Genomic DNA, 22,753 nt, shown 5'->3' with positions numbered 1-22,753 from the left:
TGATATATTTAACCCGTTTAGCCCAAGGGGGGGGGGGTAGAATCTACCACGCTTGTGTTCTTTTGTGTATATCTCAGAGAAAATTTTTTGAAACAATTTGAAACTTTCTGACTTTTTTATGACTTTTTTCATGAAAAAAAAAATGACATAAAACCAAGCTAAAATCGCTAAAAACTCAAAATTTTAAAATGGTGATAACTTCTGAACTATAGAGTACCAATTTATATGGTCATAGCTCTTCTAGATAAAAAATACTCGAGAGTGGTTGATTCTCCCCCCCCCCCCCACCTGGGGCTACAAAAATCAAAAAAGGTTGGGGTTAATAAGGTTAAATAAAAAATGGACCAGACAATGCAAATTTTAATACTAGGGGACCTTAACGAAAATTTCATGCGCTCTTTTCTTAGAACAATAAGAAGATGAACCTAAAATTTGATAAAACCCTTGGCACAAAATGAGAACAATCAGAGTCGTAGATATCGAAAGAAAGAAAATGCTAAATTTAAAAGTTTTATTTTTACATACGTGTTCCCGTTTCATATCAGACACATTTCATATCAGGACAGTGTCTGCCTATTGTATATTATGCTGATATAAAAGAATAACTAAAGTCTGTCCAGATATAATTGGCAGTGGAAACAAGAATGCCTGTAACTTTTGATAGTCAAATATAATTATGGAAAATTTTTTTTGCTTGTTTCAGAGAATCAAAAGCGCTATATTTGAATGTATTTTTGGTTGAAAAATTCGCGATTTTTAGCGGTTAAATTTGCGATTGCCAAAATTGAGCTTTTTTCTACCTATGCTATAACGTTCATTTTTACACCAGTGGTAGTTCAACCTTAGGTTTAGAAGTTTGTTAAATTTCAAGGCGAACAAAAAAGTCCTTCGGAAGATATCGGACCCGAAATACCCCTTGGTAGCACGTTTCTGTGAAATACCTATCAAATCTCCAACTTATTACTAAAACTGGGGCAGTGACATGATAAAACAGTTGTTCGATCATAACACATTTTACGATCTCTTTAATGACCTCATAGCCAAACTGTGTTTAGTGTTTTGGGAATTAGCAAAGTTCTTTAATACCTTAAAAATAGCAAAGGCAATATAAGTTCATGCTTATCTTTTCAATAAAAACAATTATACTGTGTTCTCACTTAGTTTCGAAATAACCAATGCACCAACACTTTCCAACTTTTAATTGCACTGTTCGAAATAGATAACATAACCCCCGTTTTTAGTAATAAGTTGGAGATACGATATTTCACAGAAAAGTGCTACCAAGGGGTATTTCGGGTTCCATATCTTTCGAAGGACTTTTCTGTTCGCCTTGAAATTTAAAAAAATTCTTAACCTAAGGTTGAACTACCACTGGTGTAAAAATGAACGTTATAGCATAAGTAGAAAAAAAGCTCAATTTTTACAATCGCAAATTTAACCGCTAAAAATCGCGAATTTTTCAACCAAAAATACACTCAAATATAGCGCTTTTGATTCTCTGAAACAAGCAAATAAAAATTCCATAATTATATTTGACTATCAAAAGTTACAGGCATTCTTGTTTCCACTGCCAATTATATCTGGACAGACTTTAGAAGCTTCATTGAAGCATATAATAACTATATATTCGAACTTCACACCTTCATAAAAACTAATAATTGTATCTCCGCTTTGAAAAATCTAGGAGGGTTCTTACAGTAAAAATGATATAACCTATTCATCTCAAATTCAAGCACCAAATAAATAAATCCCACAAAATCATTAAAAAGCGTTTTCATTTTTAAAATCTACTTGCATTGTTCTTTGTCAGACAATTCTACCATTCCACTAACAGCTGATTGAAAACCAGCATTAAATTCCAAATTGACTTCATTCGTTTCATAATTAGCTCTTCGATCACTGAATCGATCAGTTTTACTGGGGCCACCAACCAATGCACCGTACAGAATCTGAGGATTTGGTTGGTTTGTAAAGAGCTGATCTAGGCTGCATGAACCGGTTGATGGACAGGAGCTGGATTTATGGAACGGTTGCTGAGGTGGGTTCTCACCGAAGCCCACAACAAAGCTACGACCAGTATCACCAAGGATATAGTTGATCTGACTGGTCGCGAATTGGTTAAAGAATTGAATATCCGCCCCTTCAATTTTGGCAGTAATAAGCGATAGGAAAGCCAGATTTGATGCATATCTTAATGAGCCATATTTATCGACATAAAGAAGACCTTTTGGTGTATATTCCGCATTACTCAAATACGATTTGAAGTCTTCAAAGAATGATTTGTCTGGATTCAAATTCAACTGCAATGCAAGGATCTTGACAGCTGACCATTTATCATCCCAGGAGAATACAGTTGGCTTATTTGGTGCATTTTCAACAAATTTTTGATAGTCGTCCTTATAGACTGGATCTCCAGTAGTCTTGTATAACCAAAGTGCTGCCCAGGCTAGCTCATCTTCAAATCCACTACTTATGTAAACTGTAGCGTCGGTTATTGATTTATGATATTCGCCTTTAAATTCCTTAGCAAATGAATATAATTCTTCAGCATGTTGTAGACATTCGTCAGCGTATATAGTATTACCATTGTTAAGAAACAAAATGGATCCTACAGCCAGAGCGGCAGCCGTTTCCGCAGCAAGATCAGATCCAGGAAGTTGCTCATTGATCTCATAAACTGGTCTTGCAACATTCATTTCCTCAGGACGTCCCCAGAATCCATTATCAAGGTCCTTATCGCCGACTTGTCCAAAGAATCGATTAGCAGAAGGGTGACATTTGATGAAGTAATCAGTTCCCCATTTGATGGCTTTCAATCCATATTCATATTGTCCTGATGAGGTATAGCCTTTCTTGAATTCCAACATCCCCCATGCAAGATTGGTGACAGTTGCAGCCATTGGAAAACCAAATTTGACATAGCTTGCAGAGTCAAAATAACCACCACTTAGATCAAAACCAACCTGGGATCCATCATTCAAGGTTGAGTCCTTTCTCCATGTGACACGCTGGTCTATTGGGAGTTTCCCTGATCTTTGAGCTTCGTAGAAAAGTAAGGATTTTTGTAACACATCACCATAGTCGTATAGACATAATTTAGATTGCGCTTGAGTTGTCGTTGTAGTGGTTGGGGTGGACGTTGTCGTAGTAGGGGTTGTTGTTGTCGTTGTTGTCGTAGTTGGTGTGGTCGTAGTCGTAATAGGAGTGGTAGTTGTTGTAGTTGGGGTGGTCGTTGTCGTAGTAGGGGTTGTTGTTGTCGTTGTTGTCGTAGTTGGTGTGGTCGTAGTCGTAATAGGAGGGAGTTGTAGTTGGGGTGGTCGTTGTCGTAGTTGGGGTGGTTGTTGTCGTAGTAGGAGTGGTAGTTGTTGTAGTTGGGGTGGTCGTTGTCGTAGTTGGGGTGGTCGTTGTCGTAGTAGGAGTGGTTGTAGTTGGGGTGGTCGTTGTCGTAGTTGGGGTGGTCGTTGTCGTAGTAGGAGTGGTAGTTGTTGTAGTTGGGGTGGTCGTTGTCGTAGTTGAGGTGGTCATTGTCGTAATAGGAGTGGTCGTTGTCGTAGTAGGACTGGTTGTTGTTGTAGTTGGTGTGGTCGTTGTCGTAGTTGGGGTGGTTGTTGTGGTTGTCGTTGTAGTTGGCGTGGTCGTTGTCGTTGTCGTTGTCGTTGTCGTAGTTGGGTTGGTCGTAGCCCTGTGTCTACGCCGGCGTCGGGAGCTCTTTGTTGTTCTCCGAGAGGCTCTTCTTCTACTCGTCGGTGTCGATCTCCCAGATTTAGGTGTTGTCATTTTGTGTGTCGTATATTTGACTGTAGAATGGCTGTGTCTCCTTCGTGAAGTTGGGGTCGATTTAGGTCTATACGTCGTAGCCCTGTGTCTACGCTGGCGGCGGGAGCTCTTTGTTGTTCTCCGAGAAGCTCTTCTTCTACTCGTCGGTGTAGATCTCCTAGGTTTAGGTGTTGTCCTTTTGTGTGTCGTATATTTGACTGTAGAATGCCTGTGTCTCCTTCGTGAAGTTGGGGTCGATCTAGGTCTATACGTCGTAGCCCTGTGTCTACGCCGGCGTCGGGAGCTCTTTGTTGTTCTACGGTGATTATCATCATCATCGTCATCATCATCATCATCGTCGTCGTCGTCGTCGTCGTCGTCGTCATCGTCACCATCAATCAAGTCAATTAGATTCCAACGCCCACCACGCCCACGTCCATGACCACGCCTGCCCTGTCTCCAAGGGCGCCCACCGTTTCCTCTCCTTCCACCAATCACACGAAGATTAACTCCACCATTTTGTCTCCCTCTTCCACGTCCTCGGCTATAACGTTTTCGAATTTCAAATATTTCATTATCATCATCGTTGTTATCCAATGTTTCACAAGTGTTCCGAACCGAATTTTTAAATATTCCACAAAATCGGGCACATTTAAATAAGGTGTATAAACCTGTCTTTCCGGTAACGTCAAAATTGAGACCAGTTTTCGTTAACAAAACAGCATCCTTGCTTGAATCAGTAATCACTGATTTTCCATCTTCATTGCTAATTATTCTTAAGTTTGGATGTTTCTCTGATAGCAGCAAAGAAGGATCGGCAAGTTCGATTCTCAGTTGCCAACTGGATACATCTTTTGGTGGTTCGATTGATACATGGTAAACACAATTATCACCAGACTGCTCTGTCTTGATCTCCAAGTTGCCATAGTTACTTTTACAGCCAAAACATTTTGCTAATGACAGCAAAACTAAGAAAAAAACTGCTTTCGAATTTCTTTCCATTCTGACTTGCTCATAAATGACAAAGAATATTGGAATCTATTTCAGTTTTTTATAAATAAGTCTACAGCTTCGTACCTAAAGCCCTTAGAGTAATAAATGAACTGGTCAAGCCTAAAAGACTGGTAGCTAGGTTATGAATCGTACGATATTGATGTTCTTGGTACAAGGTTACGTCATTTGAATGTCTTGCAAATGTTGCAATGCAAATATCCAGTGTACCAGAAAAATCGAAAAAATACAGGATATAGGAAGCAATTGCAAATTTGGTATTTAAACCCTGGTTCTAAAACATTATTTAAAAGAGATGTTATTGAGAAAACCCATTAATAAGCTAAACCATAAAAATAGCATACCTTTGTAAAGTATGAAAAAGTTTAATTTGCGACAATTTGATAAAAATTAGAAGTTTCATTTCTTCACTTCTTAATGTAATTACATTCCGAAAAACTAACATTTTTGGTGGAAATTTACACCATTCAAAAGTTGATAATTTTTTCAAGCTTTCAAAATGCAACCCGATTCTCACCTTATTTTGTACGCGGGAGCCATTTGCACATCGTTTTGATTTTACTGATGGATGTGAAAGAACTTTTTACGAGTGCTATTAGATTTCATTAAAAAAACAACAACAAAGAACAGGTACTGCTTTCGAGTCAAGCTAAGAGAAATCGAATGCGGCAATGATGTCGTTTATATTAGGCAATAATGAGGTACGATAATGTCGACTAAAAAATTCAATCTTTATTCTTTAGCCCCCTGCCTTGAGGCAGTATGAAATCTTTCCCAGTGACCGCACCCAACCTGTTCCAGTCCGCACATCTTGTTATATTTCATTACAACTCGAGTGAAAAAGGGTATTATCAATAGAAATATCTTATTATTTGGAAAGATTATTTTACAGCTTTAAAAAAAAAGCTTTCCAAAAATTCCGAAATAGAAGAAAACGAAGATGGAAAAAAGAATTTTGATTTTAAAATTTTCTGAAACCTCACTGATTGCAAATATATGTTTTTAGGTGGGAACTGTAACTTTTGATTAAAAATGACATGATAACAAAAATCCGAAAACCAACATCCATCCGTAAAGTAAAAAAAGTTCACTTGAGTATTTGCTTTGTATGGGATTTAGAAATACATAATTTTGTAAACTACTCCATTTTGAGATTCAACACGAACCAAAATATACAGCTGAAATGAAGGTAGCTTTTGGCTTACTCAAAAATATGTGCATGAGTGGAATATGTGATTTCCGCTATATATTGAAGAAATGTCCGGAAATCCGAATATCTTTCGGATTTCGGACAAAAGTAAAGGCATGCAAATTCTTGAGCATGCACTATAAAAGGGAAGGATGGAGTAGACTAGCCTGGATACCCAGGCTGTAAACTATTTTACAGTCTAGTTTTTTATATTTTATGTTCTGGTTTACAGCCTGGTCTCCCTAGAGCGTTGCAGTCCGCTTGCTTGCGCTCACTTCGCTAAAGCCGTAAGGGCCAATCTACTAGGCGCGGAGCAATTCTGAAGCAAAAACAGGGTAGTCCTCCACTTGCTAGTGAAGATAGAGCTTTCTGTTACATGAAAACATGAAAAAGAAGAAAACAGAGACAAGTTCATTTTTCCAAGAAAACATGGTTGGTCATGATAATGCATGCAAGCTTGTTCATGGACTTGTACTCGCTTTTGCTTCGAAACTTTGGTAGTGGGTGGGGCAATTTTAAAGAATAAAATGGAAACTTGTCTGGCAATCTTTGCATCGATTTTGTGTTGAGATATCAGCATTTTACTCTCGCAGTTTTGAACACCACAAGTAATCAAATAGCCTGGATATCCAAGCTCAAAATTTAAGAAAAAACAAAATTTACCTCAACATACAAAGTTCTTAAATTATAGAGCTTGGTCTCCCTAGAGAATGAAAGTGAAAACCCATGTTTCCTAGCCAACCCAGGGCAGCAAAACAGAAATTAATAAAAAGCAGTCTTACAAGATCTAAAACTATTAAAAACATCCAAAGATTACACCAAAGTCCATAAAAAAGTTTGCATGCATTATCATGACCAACCATGTTTTCTTGGAAAATGAACTTGCCTCTGTTTTCTTCTTTTTCATGTTTTCGTGTAACAGAAAGCCCTATCTTCACTAGCAGCTGGAGGACTATCCTATTTTTGTTTCAGAATGCTCCACGCCGTGTAGATTGGTCCTTACGGCTTTAGCAAAGTGAGCGCAAGCAAGCGGACTGCATTCTCATACGAGAATGCAAAACGCTCTAGGGAGACCAGGCTGTAAATCAGAACATAAAATATCTAAAACTAGACTGTGAAATAATTTACAGCCTGGATATCCAGGCTAGTAATCAAATAGTGAGCAAAATGGACCTGAAACGGTATTACTTGCATGAAACAACTAAAAGAAACACCATTCTAGACTCTATTCAGTTGAGCATAAGGTAGGTGTCAAAACCACTTTAAAACTCGATTTTTACTCGCTTTATCTTTGAAACCTTGCTCTTTGTCGATCGCTTGTCGATGATCCCGTGTTGTTTGATTGATAACAATTTTTCATTCGTGAGGCGTTCCATTATTTGTTTCTTTAGGAACTTTTCCATTACTCTACACTCAACTGATGTTAAACTAACGGGCCTGTAATTTTCTGCAAGGTTCTTTTTTCCTTTCTTTTAGATCGGGCACACATGTGCAGTCTTCCAATCATCAGGTAGCTTACTTTCTACGAAGGACTTGGACATTTGATAGTATGTAAAGAACCGACTGTATAAAAGACCAGCTTTTTCAGCATGATTTGGCGAATCTCATCAGGTCCTAACGATTTATTAGTATTCAAACCTTTGAGTTCCTTTCTAACTATGTTGATTGCTACATCGAATGCTACATTTGTCTGCTCGTGATGGAAACTCAGATAGTGACCCAACAGGTTCATTCGTAAAAACACTACAAAACTGATCCTGTAGGATGTCAACTTTATTGTCATCAGTAAAACGAAGTGATGATTTATCATTTGGATCAAGGAAAAGAGGGGAAATTCCCGATTTGGTCTTCATTGAGTTCCGGATATGCTTCCAAAACTTCTTAGTACAAATTCGAAAAACTTCAACAAAAGATTGGCTACTGAGATTCCAACCAGATATATGACACATGCTAACACTGGGAAAATTTTGGAACATCAAATATGCCCATTCATACAACAGCGGGTTAATCCTGGAGTATGTGGAACAAGAAAAAGATATCGGAATGATTATCGTCGAGGAATTTAATTTTGAAGAATAAATCTTTGGTAAAATTAAGAAAGCCAACTCAATCGTTGGTCAGATCAGCAGAAGTTTTGATTTTCTTTCACCAGAAATGCTCCACACTCTTTTTATATCGTTTATTGAGTACGCTTAAGCTGTTTGGTCTCCACGACTCATCAAACACATCGATGCCATTGAGAGTGTTCAGCGAATGGCCACAAGACTGACTAGCGGGTACTAGAACAAATCTTACGAATACCGTCTCCATAAGATTAAGCATCCGACACTGTGACGTAAAATTAGCAATATGGTTGAAGTACATAAACATCTTCAACTACGTTACCGGTCGACTCTCTACGCACCTCACTGAGGGCACAGATATCAAGGTTGGCAGAACATCTTCACGTTTATGATTTAAATCATCGGCTTGTCAAAATTTAATGTCGAGAGCGCCCGAAACGTCAGCACGAATACGAACTACAAGAGAAGATCACGGTAACCAGTGGCACAACAAAATTGAGAAGACTGCACGATACTTCTATTGCTTTTTTGCCATGGATGTTGCCGAGTTAATAGTGCATTCATGCCGGGTACCAGCGATGTTGCCTAGTGTAGGGAAGGAGTCGTCCTACTTCACCATTCTAAAGCCTAGGCCCAGGACATAGCCACTAACGTGTTTGAATAGTAATCATAATTCAAAACAATAATATTTAAGTTACAAAATTCTTCAAAAAATGTCAATCACGTCGTTAACGGAAAAAGCCGATAAGTTCATTTATGTTAATGAAATTCATGTTAATTAACTTACATCATCAAAAGTTGGCTTCGATATTTTAAAATATAAGTTACTTTAAAATATATCCTGAATAACTTCTTTTAAATTTTTTTTTTGAAGAAACCCTTTTGAAGGTTTTAGGATAAATATTTCTTTTAAAATTCAGCTTTTAAAGGAAAAGTCCCCGCTCCCAATTCGTATTTAGGAGGCAAATTGATGAAACTCTAGCATGATTATTTTTATCTTGTTATTCTCCCCATAAAAGAATCAAAAATAAACAAAATTATTATGTAAAATGAAAAATTCATATGAATTAAAGATAAAATAGAGGTATTGGCAATCGGCGCCGAAATATTTGGCACAAAAAGGGGAATTCACTCAAAACTTTAAAACCGCAAGTGATTTTTTTTAAGTGCTTTGAAGTACAGTTCTGAAGTAGAGCTTCAACTCTGAGTTTTGACATTAGATTTAAAACTTAAGCTTATAGGATCTCAGGATCTAAAAGCTCAAAAATGTTCCAATAAGGCTGATAATATAGCCTGGAAGCCACTTAACCCCTCCCAAATCGAAAAATCCAATGAAGCAAAGTGGAAGTACTAAAACTGCAATTCTCGCCCGATCTTTAAATTCTGAAAAACGTTAAAATACCCAAAATTGGCGATATATTTCGGCGCTGATTGTGGTTAATAAATAATTTAACAATGAATAATTTAACGATGAATAACTTAAATTTCCGCATATTTCCTATGTACAAATTTCTGATAAAATTCACAAAAAATAGATTTGCACGCCGCGGAGAAGCTAGAAACCTGAAGCTAGCCGGCAGCTCAGATGTAAAACTAGTTTTTGACTTAAACAGTTAAAAACTAGAGTATTTCGGCTCTGTCAAACACAGAATTATCACAAACAGATATTAGATTAGCTTTCTTGTTTCAATTCCTTTAAAAAAAAAACAGACTATATAATATTTCGCCGAGAACGTCATTTGCCTGTAGGAGCTCTTTCCAAGAGTTTTGATTTTTTTTAAGAGCTTTTCACGCTTTTTCACAGGGTTATACTTAGAAATACATTCACCCGCCAGTTTTTAATTGTATATTTTACCACTAAGAAAACTTATAAAATGTATAACCCTTGATGAAATACTATTTGAATATTTATTAGAGTAAACCCTTTATTAACGGAATGTTCACTTTTACTTTCATTCATTTTATTCATTCATTCACCCAGTCATCCATCTTTTTACCGAATGGGAGGAATTCAATTGTTGTTCACCGATCAGCCCTCACGCTCAGAAATTGCATAGAAAGGAGCTCGGTTCAAGTTTAGTCGAGGGTTGAATGAAGTCATATGTTTGAACTCGACCTCCTTTACGTAAACCGTGGAGTTGGAGCAGTGAGTGAGGGGCAGGGGGCTCGCACAGCACTGGATCAGAAACGTTTGATCTTGATCTCAAAGAAAGATGGAATACTGCATCTAGGATTTCATCTGTTTTTCCTACCCTTCTTTGTTCATTATCGATACATAAGGCATATCTTTTGATATATACAACCAATCCAGACTGTATCTAAGCACCAAAGATCTTTTTGACGGTGTAGCCCTGAAAATCAATGAACGCTTGTAAGTTAATAGTTTAATGGGAAGGAAAATCATATCATTAATTGTCTGGCGAACAAGTCAACACACAAAGTGCTCAAACCAAAGATAGAGCATCTAATAACCGCTGATTATGATGGGCAAGAAGAATCAGTTTGATTATTGAAAATATAGATTGATCAAAAGACAGAATAGCTTAGATTTCGTGAATCGCTAATGAAATGCTTTTAAACCCTTTTTAAGCCAATGAGTGAATAAATCGACAGAAAAAAGAACAGCCGTATCTCAGACAAAATTAACTGTTCTTATTTATAGAAAAATCGTGTATATCATTGAAAAATAGACTTACGGGCATTGAGTAGAAGAAAAGGGCCATCAAAGCAATCAACATGGCCACAACTAAGAACTTCAACAAACAGAATTTGTATTGCTCCCAAATCATGTATCGTAATGATTTGAACGGATTCATAAACCACGTGAAAGATGTATCTGGACGGCTAGAAAAAGAAGAAGATTTTTGTTGCACTTAAAGTAATAGCTTAATGTTCAAATGATCTTCATATTATCTTTAAAGAAAATTAATAATGTGAAAAAAAATCTTTTTTCTAGTTGGCTTGTGATAAAGAATCTTCTGAGGGAAAAAGTTTACATTGAGGTACATTGGTGTAGCCTCCTGATTTCATGCATCGAGAGTTACAGCCTTACAGCCTTTCTAGAAGATAGGTCGTTGGAGTCGAAAGCTTTTAGAAAAGCTGAGTTTTTTTTTGCTGAGTTTTGACTCCAACGGGCAACTTTCTAGAGTCTGTAACATCTGAAACGCGAATGGACTTTAATTGGGATGGAAGACAGTTTTAAGCTCGACCGTAAGCATACAGTATAGCTACAAAGAAAAAATCTTACTTTGGTTTCTCAAGTGGTTGTGGTTCTTCTCGCCCCAGGCCACAAGGTGTTTTCTCTGCTTCTTCCTGAGTCAGCAATTCAAGCTCTGCTTCCACTTTGCCCGCTAACTCAATCTCTTCCAAATCTATAGGGAATGAAGTCATGAACCAATAAGAGCAGTACAATTTTTAAGTAGTTAAGAAAATGGAATGTCAAGTCCCTCTTTCTTAAACAAATAACTGTTTAGATAAATGGTTAAAGCCCGCCCGCCCCCAGTGAAGACGCACTTTAACCCCTGCTGAGGTCCATTTCTATCACAAGGGGATAAGGTTATAAATACGGCGGAGCTCAATAGGGGAATAAGGTTTCACGCATTCCCGCAATTGATTTTGATATATGGGATGCGTATTGTGTATAGAATTACCGTCCGAGAATTACCCCGAATTCGAGGTGAATTGTTTCAATTTTTAAAAAGCTGAAGCTCCGATGATTGTATTAACCTCTAGCCATTCAAATTTAACGAAATTGAAAGATCTCTTAAAACTCACCCCCCGGGAGACGGAGGTAATAATGCTCGGACGGGAATTCTAGACACGATTACCATCCCCTATCAAAACATATGAGAGGGGATGCGTGTAGCCTAGGGTATAACCGGGATTCTGTACTTTTGTAAAGAATCAAGTAAAAATCCGGAAAAATTCAAAACTAATAAAACATACCGGTATTAACAGCAAAAGGCCACCATCCTTTGATGTGTTTAGCCTTGAAGATGGATATCGTTTTTTCGACTTTCATGGTATCCAGGCTACACGTTTTTGCTGTTTTGGCGCCTCGTGGCATATGAGCAAGATCAAGACACAAATCACCTGAAATCCAAAAGAAGGTATTTTTATAGACAACTTTAATTCTAAGACACTTTTTGGTGAGTTCCTACGGGCTTGACGATGCATTAGCCCTTTTTTCGTCGATGTTTTGGTATTTGAAGAAGAAAAGACGGTAACGTCTAACAGTAGAGGTAACCAATGGCGACATCCCTTCTTCTAATTTCGAGTTTAGAGTTAGGAATAATGGGATGGTCGGAATGGCTGATAGAAACTGTATTTTATGGCTTAGCGATACAAGAGGAAAAGTCTCTAAAGAAGGGTGTCGGATTTAGAAGGGGGTGTTGGGATAAGACCAACTTATCTCGGTGTCAAACATATAATATGCTGTGACAAATAAGAATCCAGCAATTTTTACTGTCAGTGTTGTCGATGATCTCAGTAAAATTCCTCCTAGACTATGCTATAGTCCTAAATCACTATCTAAGAAATAAGCCCACACCCAAAGACAATTCGCAAAGGGCTTCTTTGCCGAAAAGAGTTTACAGCCGGTAGAGTTTGCCAGTCTTCGAAACTTTCCCCTTTCCCGAACCTTACTATCACTGTAACGGACGATAACATCGTCTAAATTCGTCATTATTTCGGTCGGTGTTTGCTACCCCCGTACACCTCTTGAAGAATAACTCAGTGATACTCACCGATAAAATCGTCCGCTGAAAAAGCATCAGCATCCCATACTTGAAGTGTTAATCTGGATGGTACTTTCTCTTCTGATTCGTCCCAAGAGAAGAAATTGGCCTAACAATCAAAATGATATTTTTAAGAGGAACAAATGTAAACAAGGATAGCCCCCGGGGGGAGGGCATTCAAAGTAAATGACCTACCATGCATGCGGCCCTTATATTTTCCAAGCTTCCCAAAGTGCACTGTAAGGTCGAAATCAGGAAAGATGAGAAAAATTGCACTCTAAAGGTGTAAAATTTCGAAATTCTGACCATACTTTGTCTGGAAATTGTCAAAAAATTTCTAGAAAATGGGTAAGGGTCGATTTTTCGGCCAAATTTGTTCAAATTTTGCAAAATTTTCTCTGCACTGTAAGGGTCCGATTGTCCGATTTCAAAGGCCTAAGTTTGGGCCGCACGTATGGTTGGTTTTGAATAGAGCCCCCCCCCCCCCCCCCTCGGCGGATAAAAAATGTATTCAACTTCAAATCATTACTATTAGGAATAATATAGAATAATTGTGACTTCAGACATCAACGATTTAAAAAATTTAAGTTAATTTTTTTACATAGATTTGTTCAATAATAAGCACTTTTATTCCTCTTAGAGCAATAACATCTCCATAGATATACTTGTATCAGTTCCCAGTCAAATGAGCCCCGAATGAAAATTAACCAACATGGAGAAAACAGATTGAGAATTTTTAATATATAGAATTTTCACATATCAAAATTCAGATTGCGGAGACACTTTGCGTGCTGAAGGTACCATTCATTTAGCTCGAATTAAAACAAATTCGAATAACAGAGGTTCGAATTAGAGAGAGTCGATTGTTTTAGAATAAAGTGGTACCTTCTTTTTTATGACAATCTTTTCTTCAGCTTTTTGGTATTGGAAAGGGAAAACAAATCGCCAATTGAAATTCCCTTCACCAGTCAGTGAACGATAATGAACATCTGTTTGTTGTTTCTCATCCTTCATACCTTCCAACCATCTGAAGATGAAAATCAAATTGTTCTGTTTAAATTATTTCTCCAGTTTTTTCCAAACTACTTAAACTTTCAACATGCATTATTCCAAGAATTAGCAGTGGGCTTTGTCAGAAGTTTCTTTCTGAATTTACAGTCAATGTTGTATATTGCTTGTCAATGATTTGAATGATAAGTCGGTGACTCGAAACAGAGGAATGTAAAGAGATGGAAAAACAGCTTCTTGAAAACAATGGAAAAACGGCTCGTCATATACCAGGTCTCTTGCCCATAAGGGAGTTTATGTCGAGTTAATAGGTTTCTTTTGTTGTCGCTATAAAAAATCTGCATAATTAGTGTGTTGTGACAAAATTCTTTTGTTTCAAGCCTGATTATGCGCAAACTTTTAGGGCTTATATTTTGGGTACACCTCTCCTATACGAAAAGATATCTATATCTTCCTGCTCAGAATTTCCTAGCGATTCTACTGATACAACCGCATCATGACCGCACCATAATATAGAAAACTAGGGCTCGAGAAAATTATAACTTCATCTTGATTTTACTCGACTTCTGACAGTTTTACAAGAACCAATTTAATATCATTGCGTTAAGAATTTCTTTTACTATACATTGGTAAAAATATTGCTCCTTATTCTTAAAAATTGAATTGGCAAAAAGGGAAAAACAAATTTTCATTTTCATCGTCAAATCATGTAGAAACCGTCCGATTTGTATGGCGAGCCGTCTTTTCTGGACTTTCAATTTAATGACCTAATCAACGTTTTTACAATAGAATTTTCAATAGAAATGATCGTTGAACTTTGAGTAATAAGAAAAGCTGTTTTTCCATCTCTTTACATTCCTCTGCTCGAAATATATTGCCAATAAAAATACAAATTGTTGTTAAAAAGTCAGCCTATGGTTTCGGTAAATTATTTTTTGTGGTAGACTTATCTATCCGTAGAAACGTGTGCTGTCCTTCCCAGGACTCATCAGTGCGGCTCAGATAAGCGAACATAAGCTGCTGTTGTCACCAGTGTGCTAGAATGAGATTTCCACAATCGCTTGTTGTGAACTGAGAAAATCTAAAGGAGTCTAAAGTGCTATAGGGTCACCAGTGTGCTAGAATGAGATTTCCATAATCGCTTGTTGTGAACTGAGAAAATCTAAAGGAGTCTAAAGTGCTATAGGGTCACCAGTGTGCTAGAATGAGATTTCCATAATCGCTTGTTGTGAACTGAGAAAATCTAAAGGAGTCTAAAGTGCTATAGGGTCACCAGTGTGCTAGAATGAGATTTCCACAATCGTTTGTTGTGAACTGAGAAAATCTAAAGGAGTCTAAAGTGATATAGGGTCACCAGTGTGCTAGAATGAGATTTCCATAATCGCTTGTTGTGAACTGAGAAAATCTAAAGGAGTCTAAAGTGCTATAGGGTCACCAGTGTGCTAGAATGAGAATTCCACAATCGCTTGTTGTGAACTGAGAAAATCTAAAGGAGTCTAAAGTGATATAGGGTCACCAGTGTGCTAGAATGAGATTTCCATAATCGCTTGTTGTGAACTGAGAAAATCTAAAGGAGTATAAAGTGCTATAGGGTCACCAGTGTGCTAGAATGAGATTTCCACAATCGCTTGTTGTGAACTGAGAAAATCTAAAGGAGTCTAAAGTGATATAGGGTCACCAGTGTGCTAGAATGAGATTTCCATAATCGCTTGTCGTGAACTGAGAAAATCTAAAGGAGTATAAAGTGCTATAGGGTCACCAGTGTGCTAGAATGAGATTTCCACAATCGCTTGTTGTGAACTGAGAAAATCTAAAGGAGTCTAAAGTGCTATAGGGTCACCAGTGGGCTAGAATGAGATTTCCATAATCGCTTGTTGTGAACTGAGAAAATCTAAAGGAGTCTAAAGTGCTATAGGGTCACCAGTGTGCTAGAATGAGATTTCCACAATCGCTTGTTGTGAACTGAGAAAATCTAAAGGAGTCTAAAGTGCTATAGGGTCACCAGTGTGCTAGAATGAGATTTCCACAATCGCTTGTTGTGAACTGAGAAAATCTAAAGGAGTCTAAAGTGCTATAGGGTCACCAGTGTGCTAGAATGAGATTTCCATAATCGCTTGTTGTGAACTGAGAAAATCTAAAGGAGTCTAAAGTGCTATAGGGTCACCAGTGTGCTAGAATGAGATTTCCATAATCGCTTGTTGTGAACTGAGAAAATCTAAAGGAGTCTAAAGTGCTATAGGGTCACCAGTGTGCTAGAATGAGATTTCCACAATCGCTTGTTGTGAACTGAGAAAATCTAAAGGAGTCTAAAGTGCTATAGGGTCACCAGTGTGCTAGAATGAGATTTCCATAATCGCTTGTTATGAACTGAGAAAATCTAAAGGAGTCTAAAGTGCTATAGGGTCACCAGTGTGCTAGAATGAGATTTCCATAATCGCTTGTTGTGAACTGAGAAAACCTAAAGGAGTCTAAAGTGCTATAGGGTCACCAGTGTGCTAGAATGAGATTTCCACAATCGCTTGTTGTGAACTGAGAAAACCTAAAGGAGTCTAAAGTGCTATAGGGTCACCAGTGTGCTAGAATGAGAATTCCACAATCGCTTGTTGTGAACTGAGAAAATCTAAAGGAGTATAAAGTGCTATAGGGTCACCAGTGTGCTAGAATGAGAATTCCACAATCGCTTGTTGTGAACTGAGAAAATCTAAAGGAGTCTAAAGTGCTATAGGGTCACCAGTGTGCTAGAATGAGACTTCCATAATCGCTTGTTGTGAACTGAGAAAATCTAAAGGAGTCTAAAGTGCTATAGGGTCACCAGTGTGCTAGAATGAGATTTCCACAATCGCTTGTTGTGAACTGAGAAAATCTAAAGGAGTCTAAAGTGATATAGGGTCACCAGTGTGCTAGAATGAGATTTCCATAATCGCTTGTTGTGAACTGAGAAAATCTAAAGGAGTATAAAGTGCTATAGGGTCACCAGTGTGCTAGAATGAGATTTCCACAATCGCTTGTTGTGAACTGAGAAAATCTAAAGGAGTCTAAAGTGCTATAGGGTCACCAGTGTGCTAGAATGAGATTTCCACAATCGCTTGTTGTGAACTGAGAAAATCTAAAGGAGTCTAAAGTGCTATAGGGTCACCAGTGTGCTAGAATGAGGTTTCCATAATCGCTTGTTGTGAACTGAGAAAATCTAAAGGAGTCTAAAGTGCTATAGGGTCACCAGTGTGCTAGAATGAGATTTCCATAATCGCTTGTTGTGAACTGAGAAAATCTAAAGGAGTCTAAAGTGCTATAGGGTCACCAGTGTGCTAGAATGAGATTTCCATAATCGCTTGTTGTGAACTGAGAAAATCTAAAGGAGTCTAAAGTGCTATAGGGTCACCAGTGTGCTAGAATGAGATTTCCACAATCGCTTGTTGTGAACTGAGAAAATTTAAAGGAGTCTAAAGTGCTATAGGGTCACCAGTGTGCTAGAATGAGATTTCCATAATCGCTTGTTGTGAACTGAGAAAATCTAAAGGAGTCTAAAGTGCTATAGGGTCACCAGTGGGCTAGAATGAGATTTCCATAATCGCTTGTTGTGAACTGAGAAAATCTAAAGGAGTCTAAAGTGCTATAGGGTCACCAGTGGGCTAGAATGAGATTTCCATAATCGCTTGTTGTGAACTGAGAAAATCTAAAGGAGTCTAAAGTGCTATAGGGTCACCAGTGTGCTAGAATGAGATTTCCATAATCGCTTGTTGTGAACTGAGAAAATCTAAAGGAGTCTAAAGTGCTATAGGGTCACCAGTGTGCTAGAATGAGATTTCCATAATCGCTTGTTGTGAACTGAGAAAATCTAAAGGAGTCTAAAGTGCTATAGGGTCACCAGTGTGCTAGAATGAGATTTCCATAATCGCTTGTTGTGAACTGAGAAAATCTAAAGGAGTCTAAAGTGCTATATATAGGGTAGAATTTTAGAATTGTTTGAGTTTCATTCTTTACCCTTTGACATAGATGTCACTACATGCTTCACCAGTGACCAAGTTGATTTCGTCCATCAGAACGTCTTCCGTATTCCAGATAATCACACGGAGTTCGTACCTAAAACAACAAACAATTGTATTTGAATAATGATAACGAAGTGAAGAAATGCCTCACTTATCAGAAAGTATTCGAAAGCCTTATCAGCCTCTTTTACGTCGGCTCTTAGAACGTCAAAGCTCTTTTTTTCCATTTTTAGCCCAGCCCTAATGTAATTTAATTTTGATCCGTAACACCGGCCCTTATCACGCTAGCGACGAAAAGACGCTAAAAAGGACCGGCGTAATCTTTTTGGATATGCTGTTAGATAGAACTTACGTTGCAGGTTTTCTTGGAGTGATTTCGACAGGAGCACCAGGGGACGGCATGTCCATCGCAAACATATCAACCCAAAGCTCAATTTTACCCTGGAAATATATAAATGTTAAGTCATCAGAAGATTCGATTCCAAATTGATGAGCCAGTACTCAAATGTGAATTCATGGCAAACGGGAAATGTTCGCAGTTGAAAAAGTGTTGCGAATGAATAACTGTATGTGCATTGGTTTTTTTCTTTAAAAATTTGTTTACATTAGCTCACAACTCAAAAGGGTTTAAAAGTTGGGTCCGTGGAAGTTATTGCAATGGTGCATATCGTGAATATCTTGGACAAAGTTTCTCAATCCCGGACGAGAAAAACATTTGATCGGAGTTTTTTAAAAGTGGTAATTAAACCTTTATTGCTCGCCCGACTTGAGTCTATACATTGAAAAAATTCACTCCTGTTGTATGGCGATTCTGCAGCGGAAAAATATGCTGACAGTGCCAAGACTGCTGGGCCTTTACGCCGCTTAAGCTTTCTTGTTTTTAACATTGCAATGACTTCTTTGTCTTTGCGGGTACCACTAAAACTCCGGTCAAAGATGGCGAATATAGCTTTGCTCATGGATGTATAAAGATCGGTTCTACAGTCGAGCTTCGAAAGTTTAAAGTGATGTGTCAAAAAAACGAATGCATAAAACCAATGTCTTGGCTCCAAACATTCGGGAAAATCACAAAGTGGAATAGACGTTAATGTGTGGAAAAAAAGCCGTGAAGTTTAGTATAGGTTAGGACATTCATTCGTATGAAACAAGATTATAATTCTTCCAGGAGCTAATTCGATGAAAACAAACCACTCACCTGTTCGATACCTGGCTTCTCTGGATTATAAAGCGACCTGGTTTCCACGTGTTCTGCCACAAGAGAAAATCCCTTCTTTGGGATTCGATGAAAATGATGTAATGCTTTTAAGGCGCATGGTTCGTCTGACGGCTTCGTGTTGCCTAGAAACATGCGGTGAATTGAGATATGAATAAGGAAAAAGCAAGCTACATTCTGAATGGACCTACCTGAAGATTGATGTAATAAAACGATTGAAAAATGACAACGATAGTATGAAAACGCAGAATAATACAAGAACAACTCGAGAAATTTAAGAAATCCGGCGATTCTCGGCTGTTCTGGCGATTTTTAGAAAGTTCCTGTACCAAATCAGTTTCATTGAAAATTGAACCATGCTTAATCGTGGACATTCTTATAAATAATGTTTTTGTTTGAAAAAAACAAACCCATAAAACGAAAAAATCCAATGAAAATCTGTAAAAACGGGAATTTCCGGCATTTTCGGCCGGAAAGAAATGTTTTTCGAAAATCGGGCTCCGTCACATTTTAGGTATTGTCATTTTGCATCAAAATATAAAGTACAGCTCGAGAAATTCAAGAAATACTATCTTTAGGTTGTTCCGGCGATTTTTAAATAGTTCCGGCTTCAAAAATCAATTTTTTTTATTGAAAATTGAAACATGCTTGATGGTGGGCATTGCTATTAATAATGCTTTTGAATGAAAAAACAACCAATTGTAAGGAAAAAGTCCAATGAAAATCCAGAAAAACGGCGATTTCCGGCATATTTCCGGCATTTGCGGCCGGAAAAGTTTTTTTCCTCAAAAATCGGACTCCGCCATGTTTTGGGCATTGTTAATACCGATCTTTGAGCAAAAAATCAGAAAAAACTAATGATAAAATCTCGAGAAAATGCCAAAAAACCAGTTTTTCATCTTTGTGCCAAAAATCAGAAAAAACTAATGATCCAATCCTGAGAAAAGCTGGTAACAGACGGACGAACGAACGGACGGTCCAAAAATTACGCTTTTTTGAAAGTTATCAATTGTAAAAAGGGTTACGCACGATACGAAAGTCTCGTGTTCGCAAGCGAAAGGTTTTTTACACTACATACCGTAGGATTGCTAAACTTCCTCCATTCCCAGCGAAACTTTCCGATTACTAGTACAACGGAAAAGGACCAAAACGCTACAAAAGTAGATTTAACACCGATTTTTGCCGGAGACGCCTAGAAATGTTTAAATTCAATACTCATTTTTGTAAGACAGTCTACCAAATTCAGCAATTTGGATAGAGCTTCTTCATTGACCATTTTTTGACGAAAGCCAAACAAAAATCGACAACTAAAACAAGCAAAGATATTTCTCCGTCACTCGTTAGTGAAGTCAGACGAATATCGGTAAACCGACCGGCTAGAAAAGAGTTGAAGGCCCACTTTAAATACCAAATCTGCTAAACTGGTTCCGTAAAATTGCGACATCTTCCAGTGATATACTTTACCAAAGTTATGGAAATTGTCAAGTGATGTTTAATTTTCCCTTTCTAAAGTTTACCGTCGTCATATTTCGACTAACGTCGGAGTCTTACGTCGAAAAACCAAGGCTCAGGTCGAAAAAGCACGACACTTACCGGCTTCGTCAGTGATGGACGACGAAGCGGCGAAAATCATATTTTCAACACGACATTTGCCAGGTGCTGTGTAATGGGGACCGTCCAAACTCTCATCTTTACAAATACGCGCCAAAATTTGCGTTGGTTTCATTGGGTCACGCCATTTGTTGAAGCCGAATCTAAAGAGACATGGGAGAGAAAAGCATTATTTGAATCCAGATTACTTAATCAAGGACGGTAAAAGTGCTAATTTACCGTCGTCTTCAGCTGGTCAGGATCTAGTCAAATTAGAACCTAAACTTAACCTTCTTCTTTAATTGAAAAGATAGCATGTAGAAACCATGTCAGCGTAATTAGAGCAATTCTCTTGAGAGTGGTTTCCATATGATAGCAAAAAAAGAGTGCACAACTTACGTCGCGTAAATGGATGACAATCCACACGTGGGTCGATGCCGAGAATAAAATCGGTTTTCGATATCAATTCTCGTTTCACCGATCAAATCGTCGGAGCCGACCATATCGTAGTCGTAAACACCAACAGTCATCATGTTGTCCATCGGAATGATCGCTTCGAAATCAAACACTCTATAATCGTAATGAAAAATAATTTCAAGTCAAAATTGCACAGAATTCACCTATACAGTGGAGTCTCCATCTCTACAGCTCGAATTTCTCATCAACTAGAACAAGTTTTCTGGTCCCTTCATTTAACAATGACTCACGAACCTTACTCCATTACTCGAACAAATTTGCGTTTCCCATGCGTGTTCGAGTTATAGAGGCTCCACTGTAGCTCTTTTCAACGACGCAATAATTTTGATTTGAATTTAAAGTCAAAGGAATCAGTTAACAGCACTGGGTCGGCCTGGATAAAGCTGATCTTTTGAATGTTCATTATACAAATGTTCATTTACACCAACCATCAAGTCTCTTACAAGGCTGATCGACAAACTTTTAGCTTTGTGGAATTTTACATTTTAAAGTAAAGCTCTAGCCGATTGGTAATGAGAATTTACCGAACACAGAACAAATTGTTTGCCAGCTGGGGATTGCTCTCTATCTTCACTAAAATATTAGTGATTTCAAAGACTAGTGTCATCTTATGACTGAACTTTGCTTTAAGCAAATACTGAACTGAGTCAAACGATGTACTTAACAGCAACATTCAGTCTATCAAAAAGTCTTTAAGTAGACTCCAGGCTAGTGATTTCAAAATTCATACCATTAATGATGTAATGCTTCATATGGAAGCACTCAAAGAAATGACCGGGTGTTTGTCACTAATTTGGAATTAAAACAATAAAAAGGTAAAAAAACTATTAGCAAGCGCCCGGACTTTTTAGGTTGCTTCCGTGTAAAATATTACGTCATGAATTTCATGGATTAAATAAGCATACCTTCCGAAGATGGGGTTCAATTGTTTGGAAACATAATTATCTCGATCCTTCATTTTTTGTTTTCCCAGCGTCAACACAACATAAGGGTCCGACTGAAAAACAGAAAATTGAAGTTTAGAAATCACAGAATGTAACCTCACTTCCGTGTATCCCGAGCTATGTATCTGTGTTTTCCAAGGACGGAGACGGTAAGCCTCTAATTTGTCTACATCACGTCAGAACAACAGATTATTCAAAATCAATTCAGTCACTCTACCGTCCTCAAAAAGGTATAAGTGAGTTTTTACATTTCACTTTTAAGGACGACGGAGTGACTGAGGTGATTTGGAAAAACCCACAAGCGTTAAAATATTGATTTACCGTCCTCAGTTAGTCATGATGTAGACAAATAGCTAAGCTTACCGTCTCCATCGCAGAAAACATTAAGTCGCTATTACGTTACCAATGGGCGTAAAGGACGTCATCATATAATAAGTAAACGTTGAAAAGGACTGGGTAATGGGCTACTGAAAAAAATGTTTTCCCCAAGAGTCAAGGAGGTAATTCTTTTTCTTCCAGGGGGTGTCAGAAAAAACCTGAAAAACAAGCGGGTCAGTGAGGTTTTGCGGACACTTTTATTTAAAAAATGGCATAAATACTCTATTTAGAGAAGAATCCAGGGTGGGTTGACCTTTCAAAAAAACAGAATTAGTGAAATACCTTGCCGTTAATGTCAGTGGGATGAAGATCGAGTGCCTGAAAAATGAAAAATAGAGTTTGAAAGTTCTAAATGAGAGTTTTCTAAGTTAGTTTTCCTAGATTCTTACCAGTTCTTACAAT

At 37.8% G+C, this 22,753-nt stretch overlaps 3 protein-coding genes across 13 annotated transcripts in view; all 3 read right to left on the bottom strand.

The window, feature by feature from the left end:
• Positions 1–1,787: 1,787 nt before the first annotated feature.
• On the bottom strand, positions 1,788–2,900 carry LOC136817859 (endoglucanase F-like). Its single transcript, XM_067074192.1, has one exon. The coding sequence runs from the start codon at positions 2,898–2,900 to the stop codon at positions 1,788–1,790; it is 1,113 nt and encodes a 370-aa protein (XP_066930293.1).
• Positions 2,901–3,096: 196 nt separating this feature from the next.
• Positions 3,097–4,764, bottom strand: LOC136817858 (uncharacterized protein DDB_G0280205-like). Its single transcript, XM_067074191.1, has one exon. The coding sequence runs from the start codon at positions 4,756–4,758 to the stop codon at positions 3,097–3,099; it is 1,662 nt and encodes a 553-aa protein (XP_066930292.1). The 5' UTR covers positions 4,759–4,764.
• Positions 4,765–9,989: 5,225 nt separating this feature from the next.
• The window catches only part of LOC136817832 (otoferlin-like), a 42,782-nt gene continuing 30,018 nt past the window's right edge, over positions 9,990–22,753 (bottom strand). For 10 of the 11 annotated variants that reach the window (XM_067074162.1, XM_067074165.1, XM_067074156.1 and 7 more), the window contains 13 exons: positions 22,634–22,669; positions 21,935–22,026; positions 20,952–21,122; positions 20,556–20,716; positions 18,945–19,087; positions 18,102–18,190; positions 17,745–17,843; positions 13,641–13,782; positions 12,765–12,864; positions 11,965–12,111; positions 11,267–11,390; positions 10,716–10,863; positions 10,251–10,370 (listed from right to left, as the gene is read on the bottom strand). In XM_067074162.1, coding sequence (XP_066930263.1) covers positions 10,338–10,370; positions 10,716–10,863; positions 11,267–11,390; positions 11,965–12,111; positions 12,765–12,864; positions 13,641–13,782; positions 17,745–17,843; positions 18,102–18,190; positions 18,945–19,087; positions 20,556–20,716; positions 20,952–21,122; positions 21,935–22,026; positions 22,634–22,669 — 1,485 coding nt within the window. In that variant the 3' untranslated portion in view covers positions 10,251–10,337. Of the gene's footprint in view, positions 10,371–10,715; positions 10,864–11,266; positions 11,391–11,964; positions 12,112–12,764; positions 12,865–13,640; positions 13,783–17,744; positions 17,844–18,101; positions 18,191–18,944; positions 19,088–20,555; positions 20,717–20,951; positions 21,123–21,934; positions 22,027–22,633; positions 22,670–22,753 lie in introns of all 11 variants that reach the window. The other variant, XM_067074164.1, reaches the window with a different exon arrangement.

Source organism: Clytia hemisphaerica, unplaced genomic scaffold, assembly GCF_902728285.1.
Source record: "Clytia hemisphaerica strain Z4C2 unplaced genomic scaffold, Clytia hemisphaerica genome assembly, whole genome shotgun sequence".
Taxonomy (NCBI): domain Eukaryota; kingdom Metazoa; phylum Cnidaria; class Hydrozoa; order Leptothecata; family Clytiidae; genus Clytia; species Clytia hemisphaerica.
The sequence above is the reverse complement of the archived record's forward strand: the minus strand, read 5'-3'. Positions and strand labels throughout refer to the sequence as shown.

Excerpts from the sequence above, each read along its gene's own strand:
- LOC136817859 (XM_067074192.1), bottom strand. The coding sequence starts at position 2,900 with ATGGCTGCAACTGTCACCAATCTTGCATGGGGGATGTTGGAATTCAAG.
- LOC136817858 (XM_067074191.1), bottom strand. The coding sequence starts at position 4,758 with ATGGAAAGAAATTCGAAAGCAGTTTTTTTCTTAGTTTTGCTGTCATTA.